Source organism: Echinops telfairi, unplaced genomic scaffold (genome assembly GCF_000313985.2).
Source record: "Echinops telfairi isolate 266 unplaced genomic scaffold, ASM31398v2 ScPeMD7_31;HRSCAF=116, whole genome shotgun sequence".
Classification (NCBI taxonomy): Eukaryota; Metazoa; Chordata; class Mammalia; order Afrosoricida; family Tenrecidae; genus Echinops; species Echinops telfairi.
In genome coordinates, this window is record NW_022103928.1 from 40,361,810 (window position 1) to 40,378,441 (window position 16,632).

At 55.3% G+C, this 16,632-nt stretch overlaps 1 protein-coding gene across 1 annotated transcript in view; it reads left to right on the forward strand.

Moving 5' to 3' along the window:
- Positions 1–7,805: 7,805 nt before the first annotated feature.
- Positions 7,806–16,632, forward strand: part of SHH (sonic hedgehog signaling molecule) — a 10,131-nt gene continuing 1,304 nt past the window's right edge. The window contains exons 1-2 of the mRNA XM_004702330.3: positions 7,806–8,382; positions 13,928–14,189. Of these exons, the coding sequence (XP_004702387.2) occupies positions 8,074–8,382; positions 13,928–14,189 (571 nt within the window). The 5' untranslated portion in view covers positions 7,806–8,073. The remainder of the gene's footprint in view (positions 8,383–13,927; positions 14,190–16,632) is intronic.

The following is a 16,632-nucleotide window of genomic DNA, read 5'->3' on the forward strand; positions in this document are numbered from 1 at the left end:
CAGAAAAACCACTCTCTCCTTTGTCTTCACCAGCATTCCACAGGGTTTTGTCTGCTGCCCTGCCAGGCCGGAGCCCATCGAGGCCCTGTGCTTCAAACAGCCTGCATTCACTAGCTGCTCCTTGGGGTTTTGTGTGCAATCCAGAGAAGTGCCCTATCCAACCTCCCTCTGGAATGTGGGCTTGTGTCTCAGGAAAATCCTTCTCTGTGCAAACACTCCAGCCAGTCACAGGCAAAGACACAATGAGGCACTGGTGACCCACTCAGGTTTGCTCTTGACGAACTTCCCCCATGTGAGAGTGAAGCAGAAAATGTACATGTAAGTAAGGAGCCTGCTTGCTTATGAAGGCTTGTGCGAACGGTGTGAAGACAAGACGTGTGTGCTCCGCACCCTTCATTTCCTTTTCTGTGTCCTTCCCACCTCTTGACACACCTACGCCCACCTCCTCGCCCCCTTTCCCACACCACCTCACTGCCTGCTCCTTCCTAAGCCTATTTCTGTCTGCCGCTAGTACCAGGCTTCCCATCTCATTTCGCATGTGCAGAGAGCATTGTGCTTTAACCCTTTCTACAAAAGCTCTAAGGAAGCCAAAGAAAAGACGTGCTCTTTGCCAAGATAAGGGAAGAATTCCAAATGTCCCTCAAACTTCTAGAACTGCATACCTCTATGTCCCCTTGGGTGAGGCTGGCCTGCTCTGGTGTGCAGGAGCTGCTGAAGCAGTGAAGATAGGCCTTCATCCCCAAACCAACACACACACACACATCTCCCCACATTGAATGCTTGGCTGCCACTGTGGTACATGACTGACAGAGCCCAAAAGCCTCTTGGGAAACTAACTGCCTGCTGACATCGAGGTTTCTAACCAACCTTCGCTAAGTCTTTGGGATGGTACAACAGTTAATACGCTCAGTTGTTAGCCAAAAACTTGGAAGTTCAACTCTACCCAGAGGCAGCTCAGAAGGAAGGCCTGGCAATCCGCGGCCCAAAAGCCCCCACTATTAAAAAAACAAACAAACAAAAAACATGAGATGACCTTTTGATTCTTCTGAGAGTAAAACTTAAAATTATTCCATTTAAGGACTGAACACTCTTTTGCTATCATTGGCTTCAAATTCTCCTCTTGTAAATAAGGAAATAAAATTCGGGGTGGTCACCTGGCATTCCCAAGAGCAGGTAGCTTCATGGAAGGGGCGGGCTAGGACTAGTTACACCTCAGCCCATAGATTTCAAGCCCCCTTTGATAAAGTACCATGGGAGTGAACAATCTCCAAGCAATCACTGACCCTCCCCAGAAGCGCAAGCTGTTTTAGAAAATCCAGCCCAAAGGGACTCTGAGAGCCAAGCTTTAACTCGAAGAGATTCAAGGCAAGGCCGGGCACTCTGCGGCAGGGCAATCTCCTGCCAGAGTGAGGGACCAGAGGGATGGAGTAGACACCGAAAATAAAAATCTCTCCCTAACTACCCGGAAGAGAAGAGCGGAGCTGATTGCCCTAATTCCTTCCGTCAAACATACGGCCTAGACTGCCAACCCCTGCCTTATTAATCTCCGAGTTCATTTTGCTCCTGTGAAGAGATGGCCTTCGCGTTTCTGCATGTCAGCATTGCATCTTTTTTTTTTTTTTTTAATTGTTTGAACAGAGTTGCCCAGATGATGTAAGCACTCTGCTGGCTGCCAAGAAGGGTCGAGGCCACCCCTCATTAAGAGTGGCAGAATGAGCTATAGAAACCAAGCCCTTCCTGCAGGGGCCCAAGCAGGAAGCAGGGTAAAAATTAGCCTCCCCAGTCTGCACTTCCTGGAGAGGACTCACAGTGCAGGGCACCGCAATCTGGGATGTCTCCTTCTCCATCACTCTGGCCAGAGAAATGTAACTACAGAGACATCTCCACAGCATACCCTGATGGTGGGCCACCTCCTGCTCGACAATCTAGTCCAAGTTGTTCTGTAAGTAGTCATTCTTTTAATCTCCCCAGGACCCCTGTTCTCTGCCTGCATGCCTCTAGGGCCACCCCACCCCTTCAGGTACTCGGTCACACATGCACACACATCTCCCACACACATACACACATCTCCCACAGCCTCTCCTGCCAATGCCTGTTCTCAAGACAGGATGTGGATGGAGCTCCTGCACCGTCTCTCGATCCTTTTCACCTTCCCGGTGTGACGCTCTCTACTAGCAATGACCTAGAAGCAGAAGAGGCCCCGAGGTGAGCAGATATTCTAGTAATCTTCTAGCGAGGGCTCTGAGGATGGGACTCCAACTGCGGAACTAGGATCTACGTGTGGGCACTATCATGCCCAGATGTTCTCCCCACGGGCTGCTTGGGTCTCCATCAAAGAGGGCACAGCAGAAATTCTGATTTGATCCTTCAGAGGAAAGACTGTTTGTTGGCTGGTCGATTGGCTTATTTGTTGGCTGCCTGTGTGTTTTTTAGTTTCTCAACCAGGATTGAAAGCATTAGCTTTCCCAGGGGCATCTTCATGTAAACACATTGCAAAGATTTAAGGAAAGATAGTCTTCTCATAGAATTTCAAGGAAGCCTGGCACACAGGGGCAACCATGCACGATTTAGGACAAGAAGAACTAGGTTTGGGCTCCTGATTCCAGATCTGTGCAGCTCTTGCTGCTGTTCTTCACAGAGCAGCGCATTGTGACCCACTGGGCTTTCATTGGCTGTGTCTGTTTGTTTGTTTGTTTGTCTTAAGTTAGTTCACCAGATCTTTCTTCCTAATCCATCTTAGTTGGGAAACTCCACCAAGACCTATTCAGCATCATAGAAGCCTCCGTGCTCTACTGACAGCTGGGTGGTAAGCTACACATGAGGTGCATTGAGCAGGAATCGAACCCAGGTGTCTGGCAGGGAAAGCAAAAAGGGTCCAACCGCGGCACCACCACTGTCGCCATTCACTTATGTGAATTCCCACTCTACACACTAGTAGCAGACCACACTGGGGTCTCTCCCTTCCAGCTCATGAATGTAAGCTGTGAGGGTTCTCTGTCAGACTGGAAACAAAAGCACTTTAAAACCGTAAGGCGCTAAACTTAAGGCATTTTCTAGGAATAAGAAAAAAGACCCATTACTTGAAATGTACACTATGTGAGCCAGGAAATAGAGTGATAATTTGAAAAGAGAAAAGTGGCCCAAATTTTTTAAGAGTGCAGGCTGAATGTCTACATTAAACTTATTTCTCACCTTAGCATGACTAGGAAAAAATACAGCTTATCCTCATTTGTAAAACCACGGTATCATTGGGCTGCTAACCACAAAGCGGCGGTTCAAGCCCTTCAGCCACACCTGAGGGTCAAGGGGAGGCTGTCTGTCCCTGGAAAGAGTTACAGTCTCAGAAACCCTCTATACTCACTGGAAATGACTCGATGGCCTCGTGGTGCCCAGAGTGGAGCAAAAGGTTGGCGATTCCAACTCAGTCAGTGACCCCAAAGGAGAAAGACCACATCTGGGTACAATAAAGACTGTAGTCAGGAAAACCCATGGGACAGTTCTGTTCGGTCACATGGAGTCACAATGAGTCAGAATCACCCTGATGGCCCCCAAGCGACAGCAATACTTGCTCTGCTGGTGTAACATTTGTGGAACAAATGAGATCATGGGGGTGGAAGTTCCCAATCGATGTGGAAGACACTAGACTAGAAGTCCTACCACCGCCGCCATCCACAGCGGCCTGAAACTGCACAGCCCCCCTCAGGGTCTCCAGCCCCTATGAATAAAACTGGCAAGAGTCAAGATTACAATCATGGGGACTTCGGGCTATCATCTATCTGCACTGTCTCCTTCCTTTAGAGAAAACATCCCAACAAGGCCCAGGAAGAGGAAGGTCTCACCCCCGGGTGGCTTAGGCCTTTACCCACACTTGCTGCTAGCAACAGTCGACAGGCAGCCCTAAGTTCCCCACATGAAACTGAAGCCAGCCCCTCACCTGGCCAGCAGCAGAGCTGGTGCCTGTCTTGACTGCAGCTTTCCCAGCTGCTCATGCACAAGCCTGATCTCTGCTGCCATGAGTGGGAGACACACAAGCACCCACTGCCAAGGACTCAAGGGTGGCAGGCGAGTGAGGGGAGCAGCTCCAGGCCCTTGCCTACTTCTAGGCTGATAGCCACTGCCTTTGGGCTGCAGGGACCCTGCCGGTGTCCAGAACCGGGGCCTCAAATCCTTAACCCAGGGACAGGCAGTCCCCCTTAGGAGCCAGGCTGCGGCATCAGGCGAACAATGCCCAAGAGCTGCATCGCTCCGAAATATGGAGAACTAAGAAACGAAGCCTGGTGATTACAAGGAGATACCAGTAGACGTTCAGCTTGACAAAATGAGAGCAAAATTGAAACTGGGTGGAAAGAGATGGAGGACAACCATCACGGGGAAAATAAACCAGAGGGGAAGGAAAATGGAGGCCGGAAACGTAATTCGAACCGCCTGCGCGCTGGAGCCCAGGAGAACTATGATGGAGGAGGCATACCTAGTGAAGGACGGGGACTTGGTGGGGAAGCGGACCTGCACAAGGCCGACGACCACGTTCAAGGGCGGATGAAGAAACCGGCTACAGCCCCCGCTCCCTGGGACCTTTCGACCCAGTGCCCTGGGCCAGAGCGCGGCGCTCCAGAAACGGAAGGCAGAGTGAGGACGCCATCTAGTGGCCGGGTCGGAAGGAAGGGAACCGTGCGGCTTCGAGGAAGGGCGCCTCCTGGGGGCCCGGGGGCAGAAGACAGACGCAGCCACCGGGACTCACGGGGCTGGCGGGTGGCGTGGAGTGGGGGCAGTGGAGGCACAGAGAGCTTGCTGGATGGATAAGAATGACCAACCGAAAGAGGAGGTGGGGGGGGGGTGCCTCGAATAAGTCAGAGCGAGAACCTACAGGCGACCCAAGATGCCTGGCCGCGGCAGGCTGGGGTTTGCAAGCGCGGACGGACAGAGGGAGGGGCCCAACTGTCTGGAGGGGGAAAGGCAAAGAGAGGGAGCCATCTGGTGTCTGGAGGTGGAAGACGGAGTGAGTGTCTGGTGTCTGCGAAATGGGAAGTGGGTGAGATGAAAGGAAAGGGGGAAGCGGGAGGGGGAGGGAGGCGCAGAGACCGCCGCTGCTCCGGGTATCGCGCTGGGCGCCCTGCTCACGCTCGGCGACCTGGGTTCCTAAGACAATACCGCCAAACGGCGGCTGATTTTTGCACCCCCGGTTCCTCCCCACCCCCACGCGCCCCCCACTCCACGACAGGGAGCTAGCCCTCGGGAAGAACGCGTTAGTGCAGGATCGCACGGTGATTTGCGCATCGTATTTTGAATCGGAAGGGTTCTGCGGAGCCTCAGCGGAGGCACCCGCTGGCAGTCTCTCTGGGGTGCCCAGGGCTGGCTGGAGGTGGTGAGGAAGGAGGTGGCTTCGTGCCGCCCCCGGAGTCCGAGCGAGCTCAGTGCCCGGGCGCGTCCCCTTCCTGGTCTCCGCGCAGAGACCGCGCCTCCAGAGTCACGCACGGCTCTTTCCTGATCAGGGGGCGCCGGGCAGAGCCCCCAGGTCGCACTGCATCCGCAGCACCCACGCAGCGCGGACCCTTTTCAGCCCGGTCGGTTGCGCCCCAAACCCAAGTCCCACACCCCGCGCGTGGCGAGTGCCAGGATTTTTCCACGTGCGTTTATTGCCTGCACCGGGCGCGCGCCTCCCCAGCGGGTCTGCGCCGTCAGAGCCCTGTTGGCCGCTGGGTGCACGCGCTGCCCGCAGCCCCAGTCTCGGCCTCAGCCCGCAGCTTCGCCACCACGGCGCTCCTGCCTGGTGCTGGTCCTGACGTCCTTCAGGGGAGACGCCAGGACTGGAAGAGAACTAGGAAAGGACAGGCACCGGGGCTGCAGTAGATACGCCAAGGCGGGGGAGGGTGATCAAAAGGTTTGCAAGTATCCCACTCGGTCCGGATCGTTTCTTAAGCCCCGACACTATTTAGTGATAATACATCAACACTTGCTACCCGAGGTAACCACATCAAACAAGCCGATCCTCTCTGGTATAGAACGTTACTTTTTTTTTTAAGTTTTTCTGGGAGCACACACACATACAACACATACCCTGGACAATAAACTGAGCCCCGGGTTTATCAACAGTTGTATTGTCTCCAGCTAATTGGAGAACTCATGGCTCCTACCTGAGTCTTTCGTGCTAAAACGGAATCCTGCCCTCCCACCTGGACCAGAGGTCAGCTAGGTATTTTGATTCTTAAAAACTCACAGGACAGGAGAGAGAGACACACACAAACAGACAGACAGACAGACAGACAGAGGTGGAGTGGAGGAATATGTTAACTTTTGGAGAGGAGCACGAATTGGGTGGGTGAAGTAGATAACGCTCATGTCTCTAGACTGAAGCTAGATGTCTCTCCAGATGCCCCCTCCAAACACAAAAGTTGTTTGGTCGAAGGAACATTGATGCTTTGCTGACAACTGCCCATTGTTTGGCTGGCTGCACCTTCAGACTTGTTCTCCTCACCCAGCTGCAATGCTTGGGGGTCAAGGCAGAACACTGAACTTCAGAGGCCAACATTCACAGTATCTGCTCATTTCTCAGGGTCAGTATTTCTAGTCCACATAAATAACCCCGTTCCCTTGCCCCACTCTAGAGGAATTGCTGTGTGTGAGTGGAATGGGGAAAGATGGAGCAGAGGGTTAGTTGAGTTTTTTAAAAAAAAGCGGGGTCTGATTTTATTGTTCTGGTTTTAATGAGCTTGAAGTGTAAGGATTGGCAGCTCATCTTGCTGATCTGTGGACACGAGGACACCCCTATTTGACCAGAACATGAGTTCCCTATACCCCATGAAGTGGCCAGATCCAGGGAGAGCCAGTGCTGGCCTCTGTGACAAGGAGCCTTAATTTCACATTACACTCGTCCCTTGGCCCTGCACTTTGCTCCCATCGATCTGTGGGGGTAGTGTTTGCAAAGCCTTGCCCACTCACCACTGCCTTCCAGGCACAGTGGGCCTCCACCCACAGCACACACATGCCCTTCCAGAGCTGAAGATGTCCAGCACCCAAGGCCCACTTGCCCCTGGACCTTGGCCCACTCCATAGCTGCCCCCTGAAAAGACCTCCAGCCCATCTTCAGTGGTTCCCAGAACAAGGCATTGGTATGAACCCAAGAAAGTGGCCCGTGTTTGAAAGTTTTCCCTACAGCGTTTGAAGCCCTCCCACTCACAGGACACTAAGTTGTGGTCACTCATAATGACCCTCCTGCTAAGGATGCTGCACATGCAGGCAGAGGTGGCTCAGGCTCCCCTTTCTTTAGCAGGCAGGAAGAACTGGCCTGAGTGCTCAAAGCTCTTACAATTTTAAATAAGAGCTGGCAAATGTTTGAGGGGATATTTGTTTGATGATCAAAGCTTTGACGGGAGGGGTGCCTTCTACTGTCCTTTAAAAACTTAGGTTGGTTTTAACTGAAGCCCCTACCATCCCCAAGAAAGTAGACGAAGACAGTACACATACACACAAAGCAGCGTGTAATTGATGTTAACCCCAGAAATATGCCTCCGCCCTCCCCGCCCCCACCTTTGTTTTAGTTGCGCCTTTTTATTTTTTTTAACTCAAAGCCTTCAGGTAAAAATAAAGCTGCAGCAGCAACAGAAAGGGGGGTGGAAAATGTAGCCTTTTTGAGGGTTAAACATCAGAAGACAAGCTTGTGTTGCCTTGGCCAATCAGATACGCCCCTGCCAGCTATAATATAGTACTAAAGGCAGCCTCTCTCACAAGCGTCTCTAGGCTTGCTACCATTTAAAATCAGACTCTTTTTGTCTTTTGATTCCTGTCTCGAGACCCAACTCCGATGTGTTCCGTTATCAGGGACCGGCAGCCTGCCATTTCAGCACCTGCCTGGCTGCGGATCGGTGGAGAGCCCCAAGCAGCGGCGGCGGGCAAGGTTATATAGGAAGAGAAAGAGGGAGAGAGCCAGGGAGCACGCGAGCCTGAGCGAGAAAGGGAGAGCGCAAGAGAGAGCGAACACGCACCCGCGCGCGCGCGCGCGCGCACATACACACACCCCACACACGCTCACACACACACACAGACACACACCGAAGAGCTTGGAAGTAATTGGGCTCCATGGACGAGATGCTGCTGCTGGCGAGATGTCTGGTGGTAGTCTTCGTCTCCTGGCTCCTGCTGGGCTCCGGGCTAGCGTGCGGACCCGGCCGGGGATTTGGGAAGAGGAGACACCCCAAAAAGCTGACCCCTTTAGCCTACAAACAGTTTATCCCCAATGTGGCCGAAAAGACCCTAGGGGCCAGTGGAAGATACGAAGGGAAGATCTCGAGAAACTCCGAGCGATTTAAAGAACTCACCCCCAATTACAACCCTGACATCATATTTAAGGATGAAGAAAACACGGGAGCGGATCGGCTGATGACTCAGGTAGAAACCCGGCGCTGGGGCGTGGAATGTGTTTCTTGAAAGGGGGCTTCGGAGCGGTTGGGGGGGGGGGCCGCTATCCTAGACTTAAGTCTCGGCTTTTGCAGCAGATTTAGAGGCGATTTTACTGTCTCCTTCCCCACACTCCTACCCACCTGCCACCCCTTCCTTTCTTTGCGGGGAGGAATGGAGGCTATAGGTCCCGAAGTTTAGGGTCTGGCCAGGCAGGCGAGGGCTGCTGAGGATGGGGGTGCATTTATGGCCCGGATTGCATCTCAGTCTCACTGGGATGGCCTTCTTCTTCCTGACTGTGCTGGGGCTTGGAACTTGGAGAAACCTGTACTTTGGGGGCGTCTACCTTTTCTAAGTCTGCAGTTTTGCTGGAGAGTCCAGAGTGGGAACCAGGAAGGGGGTGGGAACCCCCATCCCGTAAAGAAAAAGTGGTCTCCAGGTCACTGCTACAAATATAGGCAGGAAGCGTGAGATCGCTCAGCTCAGCTCAGACACGCTCCTGCTTCTCGGTGGTTTAGCTTCCCGTGACTACCCCCACCCCACAGACCCCCCACCGAAGATCCTGCCCTAAGAAAAATCAAGGAGACGCTTCTGACAAAAGGCTTTGCAGGCGCCTCTGGTCGCCCAGGACTGTATCATATAGCTTGCACTGCGATTCCATGGAGTGCAATTGTGCCCATCGGAGTGTGAATATATTGATATTTCTTTAAGGATGCTCTTTCAGTCTCCCAAGCCCTAGGTACCTTAGGGGAGGGACTTAGAAGTTATTGGCATTGCATCACTCCAGTTTTCAATCGGCTTGCCCAGAAATTACACAGGGATACATAGTAGATGGAGAGGAGAATCTACGCCAAGCTGTAATCCCTTTCCCTTAGCCCACCTCCTTGGAGACATCTGGGCTAAAAATCTAGCTGCTAATTCTAGACTTTCTGAAACTCCGTGCATATAGAACTGAAGCCAGTTCCCTTGCAAATATAGGTCAACATCATTTTTATTGCCCTATTAAAATATTCAAGTCCTACCTTTAGGGCTAGAAGCGCACAGGCTGATGGAGCTTGGCTGGTGAGGCACAAGTGCGACCGAGCGGGGGAAGGGGACGCGCGGAGGCTGGGGGAGGGGGGTGCGCAGAGAAGAACTACCTTGGACTGGTCTGTTCCTGGGCTGACTGGGAGAAGCCCAGGAGAGAGAAGACACAGTCGGGCAGCCGGCTTCAGCTGACCGCCAGGGGAGGAGTGGGGGCAGAGGAAAAGGTTTTCCTCCCGCGATCTCTCGCATCTGCTCCCGACCACCTTAAATCGGGCCCGAGTGTGACCGCGCGCTGGAGCCACCGAAAAGCCCCGGTTAACTCCGCGTGGCCCCCGGGACCAGGGGGCGTGCGACGGGCCCGAGGAAGTTCTAGGGCTCCCCAGCCGCGCCGCCCCTGGGTTCCTCGGCACCCATCGGGGAAGCTGCTGCTCGCGGTCTGTCTGCTCTCCGGGAGAGGGTGGCCGGGCGAGGCGGCTGGGCTGAGGGAGGGCGGGTGGTGCGGGGGACACCGCAGGGTCCAGGGTCAGCGCCTGCCCTGGCGGGTGCAAAGGACCCCTGCCGAGCCCCGAGCTCCCTACCGAGAGCTCGGGGTCTTCGGCGCCCTTCTGGGAAGCGGTAGGCCCGCGGAGGCGAGCCCCAAGTCAGACGCATCGCCAGCTCCACTCACTCCCCGGTTATCGATCGCGGCGGCTAGGGTTTCAGTTTGGGCGGCCGAGCTGGGCTCGCGCCCCGGCCGCCGCCGCCCGCCGGGCCGGCCGGGCCAGCACGCACGCAGGAATTCGCTCCCGACCCGCCAGCGTGGGGGCTCATCCTAATGGGGCGCTAATCACCCTCATTAACCCGGCGGCGGCGGGGGAGGGGCGCGCGCGGGGAGGAGGCAGGGGTGTGGTGCTGGCGCGCCGCGGCCGGGCGCCGGGCGCACGCACCTCTGCGCCGCGAGGCTCCGCCAGCCGCCGCCCTTCGGGCCTCCGAGGTCGGCGAGCGCCCAGGGCACGGCAGCTAGCCCCCCATCCCGCTGGCTCCGGCTCCGCGCTCCTCTCACCACCACCCCCAGTGCTAGCGACCGCCCTGCCCGGGAACTCGGGGCCGCGCCCGCCCCACGCCTCGCCACTCGCGCCGCCGCCGCCGCATTCGCTGGCAGCATTTGAACTTCTGACCTTCTGTCAACTTCCCTCAGACGAACGAAACGAAAACAAATACTGGGTTTTTTTTTCCCTTCAGCCCTGGCAATTCCCGTTCCCAACACAAAAGGAGGGGGGAGGGGCGGCAAAAGTAAGGATGGGGTGGGGGTGGGGGGCATTACAACACTGACTCCCCCCTAAGGTACCCTAACAACGTGGATGGCTGGACAGACAGGCAGGAGCTGGAATGTGCCCTCTGGCTGGTCCCTCCCCGGGCATTTCCCTCTTCTGCAGGTTCTAGGAGTCAAAGGGGGGGAGGTGGGGGTGGGGACAGGAATGGAGAGGGGCAGGTGACCCGAGTTTAGCAGGGGCCGGAAACTTGTGTGTTTCCAAGGCCAGAGGTGCCTCCCAGGCTGCGGGAAGGTCGGGAGCTCCTGGGGAACTTGCTCAGCCGCTGGGTTCCCCATTTTTACAGAAATGCCTAGGGGTGCATCCTGAGTCTCCCCCCACCCCCTGCCCCCGTCTCCTCTTTCCCCAGGTCTCTGGGTCTTTCCAAGTGACTACTGCCCGAGTCCTTCAACCATGGCGAGATCTTCCCCAGTGGAACTTTCAGAGCAGTTCTGGGACGCATGAGCTCCTGGTTAATATTAACCCTGGCGAGGAGAACGCAGACAGACCACTCTCCCCGTGCTGGCCCCGGGTGCCCGCTCCCAGGGCGCAGGGGATGAGGGGGCGCCACGCGGGGTGGAGGTCGGCCAGGGGCAGGTCTGGATGCTGAAGTCAGGGCCTTGGCCTGAAAAGACACGTTACCGACAGTTCCTGCCTGCTGGGCAGCCGCCGGGCAAAGCCAGTCAGCCCTTGCGGGAGCGTGGGGCGGTTTTCTGCCTTTGTAGAAGGGGCATGGAAGGGCGCCGTTGCCAGCTGGGGGTCATTTGGAAGCCGGGGCCTCTCGCAGGCTCGGGCGCCCATGGAAGCCCGCCGGCCTGTTCGCAGCGACAGGTCGTGCCGAGCGCCGCCTGGGCGCGCTCCTTTGGGTGCAGGTTAAGGAAGGTGGCGAGGAGCTGAAGCGTGTGGAACAACTTTGCCTGGGCGGACACAAAGCCCGCGCCCAGGCGGCCCCGCGGGGCTTCACGGTGGCTGCACAGAATCGCGCTGGTTTGGTTTGCTTTGCGGCACATGACCCAGTGAATGAACAACTGGACTAAGCGGCAGGGTCTGTGCCTCTGACCAGCCAGCGGGCCGGAGTCACGAGCGTCCTGCCGCCTCTGGACGAGGCCGCGTACACCCTGGGACCAGCCTGCGTTCTGTCAGGAGGACAGGGCTCACCCGGGCCGGTCTCACCCGGGCCGGTCCCTGGGCCTCGGCGCACCCCAGCCAATCCACTCCCGAAACCTGGCCCACCTGTGGGTTCCTCCAGGTCTTTCCCAAGTGATGCATTTCCAGGGATCTAGAAGGAGGCCCCCATCCTGACACACACACACCCACACCCCCAAAGAGAGCAGTGGGGAGAGATTCAGAACTGAGGGGTGTTCGTATGCGTGTCCCTGAGTGTACGCCTGCACGCACCCCGGCTTCATAACCCGCCTCTAAACTGACCCTGGTTTACTGATTGATTTTCTTGTAAAATGCATTCAATTTTCAAGATGATCTCATTCGCATACTCCTCTCCCAACTCTTCTTTTAAAAAAAGAAAGGAGCAACCCTACAAGCATTGACCTTTAACCAGGTCCACCCCCAACTCTCTGACTGCCCATTTGTTCTATGTTTAACTCCGACAACCACAGTACTGTTTGGTTTTCTCTTTTATTATTACAACAGAGCGTTTCCTGTTGAACACTCTGGCCATGTCTCCTGGAAAGGTGGGCAGCAGTCCTTCTAGTAAGATTCTTCTCCCCTAAGCCAAAAAAAAGTGTTTCTACAGGCTGCAATTAATGGGGTCCTTAAATAGTGACTGATTTTCCCTCTGGAAAACCATCTTGGAAAGAAATGTCTTAGAGAAGGGAAAAGCTTCCTGTTCTACCTTAGGGTGGTTGATCCCATTCTTTGCATAAGTCATCACACACACACACACACACACACACACACACACACACACACACACACACGATTCAACTATACTTACATCTGTGTTTGGTTCTGATCCATAAACCAGATGATTCTGGGGGGAAATACCACAACCCCAAGTTCAATGTTTCATTACTCCTATTCGATCCCCCTTTCTTAACCCGTGTGTGTGTGTGTGTGTGTGTGTGTGTGTGTGTGTGTGTGTGTGTGTTTTGGGGGCTGGGGTGGCGGCAGGGAGCCAGAGGAACTGTTTTAAGGAAAACTCTCCCTGGCAAAGGATTGGTGAGGCCTTCAGGCCTTCCTGTAGCTTCCTGGGGGGGTAGGCTCTCCTGCGCCCCAGCCCCCACCCAGAGTCTCTGGCTTGATCCATCCACTCACATGTACACCCCTCCCTTCACCTGTAAAGTTTGCTCTTCAAACTTGCAGGATACCATTCTACAGTGGAGCCAAAAAAACAAGAAGGGAGGAAGGGAACAGGTGAAAGAAAACAAGAAACACAATCAGACTACAGAAAACCGAGGCAGCAAAGAGTTCTACAAAAGAACATGGTCGTCCAGATAAAGAATGTTTGTCATCCCGGCCCATTCTGAAAACCATATCTCACCTGGTCGTTTTTCTCCCACCACTCACGCTTTGCTATCAGTTTCCCAGCCCCTTCTCCCACCTTTGCTTAATTTTCACCTCAGATACGCATGGAGTTAGGAGCGAGATAACGCCAAGCTTTTCATTCTTTACCAAGTGTACAGTGCATTTCCCTTTATTCCTGCAAACTGGCACCCTGGGCCTCTCCCTGGCCTCCTCATGAACTTCTGACTAAGGGCCCTTGCAAGAGATTCCGCCCAGGAGCTAGGTAGGGCTTGCACAGGTGTGGAGACATGTGTCCATCGAAGAGGAACTGGCAGAGTGGAGGACACTTTGGGGGCTTGGGGAGCTTGCCTTGCCTGGGGTGGACTTTGGGGATCAAAAGAGGTAGTTTTCTTTTGTTGCTCCCCAAGAAACTTCACCTACTTCTCAGGCCACCAGATGAATAGAAGTCATTTCAGAATTTGGAAAACAGCTCATTCCCAAGAAGACCTGTTCTGCCTGATGCCTACCACATCCTGCCCAAGACCCTCGTCCTGAGCAGGCTGGGCCCCAATCCCAGGACCTCTGACCCACTTCTCTGCACACCTCGCCTGGCCTAGCCAACTGGGAAGCTTGTTGTGGGTGGGGTCGGAGGTTACTGGGCAGCTAGAGACAGCGCAGGGGAGGACCCAAGGTACAGGCGCAGGCGGATCCATGCCTAGGTCTTCATCCATGCCTGGGTCTTTTTTCTCTCTCCACAGAGGTGTAAGGACAAGTTGAATGCTTTAGCCATCTCAGTCATGAACCAGTGGCCAGGGGTGAAGCTTCGAGTGACCGAGGGCTGGGATGAGGATGGCCACCACTCAGAAGAGTCTCTGCACTATGAGGGCCGCGCAGTGGACATCACCACGTCGGACCGAGACCGTAGCAAATACGGCATGCTGGCCCGCCTGGCTGTGGAGGCTGGCTTCGACTGGGTCTACTACGAGTCCAAAGCGCACATCCACTGTTCGGTGAAAGCAGGTAGGAAGGGTGCACACACCCCCACCCCTCATAATGACCCCACTCCCCCTCATCCTCTGATCAGCCTCTGAGACCTTCAGCTGGCAGCCCCTAACCTAGACAGCTGAGATGGCTGTCAGGGAAAGGGGGAAATGGCCGGATTTGTATGTGTGCGGTAGGGGAAGGGGGGCTTGAGGGACACAGACAAAGGAGAATTGAGGTGATGTTTACAGTGTGTGTTGTGGGATCATACCCTTTGAAGCACCCCAAGTCAAGAACTCCACCCCCCCATCTTTGGGAATTCCAGGGAGCCCAGGTACAGTGGGATGGCTTCCTGAGCCCCATCTCCTCCTGTTTCCAGAGCCCCCCACTGTAAGTGGTAGGGGCGACTGGAAAGAAAAAGTGACTTGGAGGTGAAGGAACTGGGAGTTTACTGGGAGAAAACGCAGCTTTGCTTGCTCCCCAAAGTCTGGCCCTGATATCCCCAAGCATTCAAATTTCAGTTCCAGTAAGAGAAAGGAACTCTATCTCCTTTCTTCTCCCTGTGGGGGGCGTGTGGATTCTAAACTAACTTAACTCACTTGCTAGGCCCTTTGGGAGAGCCCTGGTGGGAGGTAATAAACCCTGAAGTTACCACTTCCAACATCTGGAGGGCTGTAAGCCCAGAAGCATCCGTTGCTATTAAGAGCCCAGCTGGGACGCAGTGCGCGGTGGGGCTTGGGCCATAAAAGCCGCCTTCAGTTAGCTCCCAGCCAGCAGCTGGACGACCCCAGTTCCAGTTCCTAGTGTCACGTTCATTTCCCTGGGCTTGCAACGCCACATGCTGTCGCTGGCGAGCAACAGCTAGGCACGAAAGGCATTACACACGCGCAAATACTCCAATTTGGAGTCTCTGGCTCCACCTCTCTGCCTAAGTTGACGAATTTCGCAGAACATTAACAGTGAATTCTGGAGGCACTCTCTCTCCCCTTACTTCCCTCTCCCCTCCCCAGTTTTGCCCGTATGTTTGCTAAATCGCCTTGCAATGGCGTGCCTTCGTGAGAGAACGACTTTTAAACTGTGGAGACAAACTTTGAGGGTAAAGGAAATAACTAATGGCTGCTTGTGACCACAGAGGCAGCGTGCGGGAGGGGTGATGGGGAAGGAGGGGCCCGCAAGGCAGTCCGACGCCCTGCCCTTGGCGGCGGGAATATTCTGCAGGATTTTTCTCTCCACCTGCCTCCGTGGGTGGGAACTGAGGGCGGCAGGGGCCAGGGGCGCGCCTTCCTCCCGCCCAGCGAAGCATGGGAGCCTCGGTTTCCCCGAGGCAGGTGCCCGCCCTACCGCACAAGGCCTCCTCCGGGCCACCTGTGTCCTCCGGGTCCCCCTGGCGGGGGTGTCCTGTGACCTCCTCCCAAATGAGCAGCGGTAATCCAGCTCCGAGGCTCTCTCCCGGAGAGCAAAGAATTCTGAGAGCTCAGAGAGCCGCTCATTAGAATTCCGCGCACACCGGGCTGGGGGCACGATGTAGCGTGTGTCAAGCAGGGTCGTGTGACTGAATGACGCGGACTCTCTGGCGCCCTGGGTCGCATTCCGGGGTGGGGGTGGGGGTGGGGGGTACCCAAAGCAGGACTCGAACGGCCCGCCCCGCGCTTCATGACGGAGAAGCTGATGAGAAGATTAAAACGCCTCTGTAATTCCGGCAGGAAGATTTCTTTCTTGCAATCTCTATTTGCAAAAAGTATGATCCCAGAGATTGGAATGCAAAGAAGACTTCGACTTTCCCCATCCCATTCCCCCGGGCCCCTCCCCTCCGCCCAGGCTTCAATCATTGTCTTCGGGACAGTGAGCCAGAGAAAGCGACAGAGGGACCGAGCAAGCGGGGTAGTCAAGGAGGCTTTGAGAACCCGGCTGCTTCCAGCGCTCTGAGCGGGCTCCGCCATTTAAAATTCAAATACACTTCTTGAGTGCCTTGGGAGAGAGGCCTTGCTGTGCAAATAGTGCTTGTGAGGGCCGGGACTTGGGGAGAGTTGGTGTGTGAATTGGCACGGGGGGAGGGGGCAGGCGGGGGCTGCACCTGAGCAAATAGGGATGGGGGCGGTGAGAGAGTGGAGAGAGAGTGGATCGAGAAAGGGGAGGGGAAGAGCTGTTAGCATCCTCTCTTCCAAGAGTGCCTCGCCCCCCCATTTAGTCCAGAAATGACAATGGCAATGCCGAGCCTGTTATTGGGTTTTAATTAGGCCATCGACACAAGCCACGGATTGTCACACCTCAGCCCGTTCCCTGGAATGTTTGTACAGTTGCTGCAACTACTCCAGCGATTTCTCGAGAACTGCCCGACCTGCCCGGCGCGCGTGCAGGCCAATGCCCAGGCCGCGCAAAACGCCGGAGCCAGCGCGCAACCCCCGGCGGAGCGCACCAGACGGGGGCCAGGCTGCACGCACGCACCGAGGCGCCGCACCCTGGGGCAGGGGTGGGAGGGATC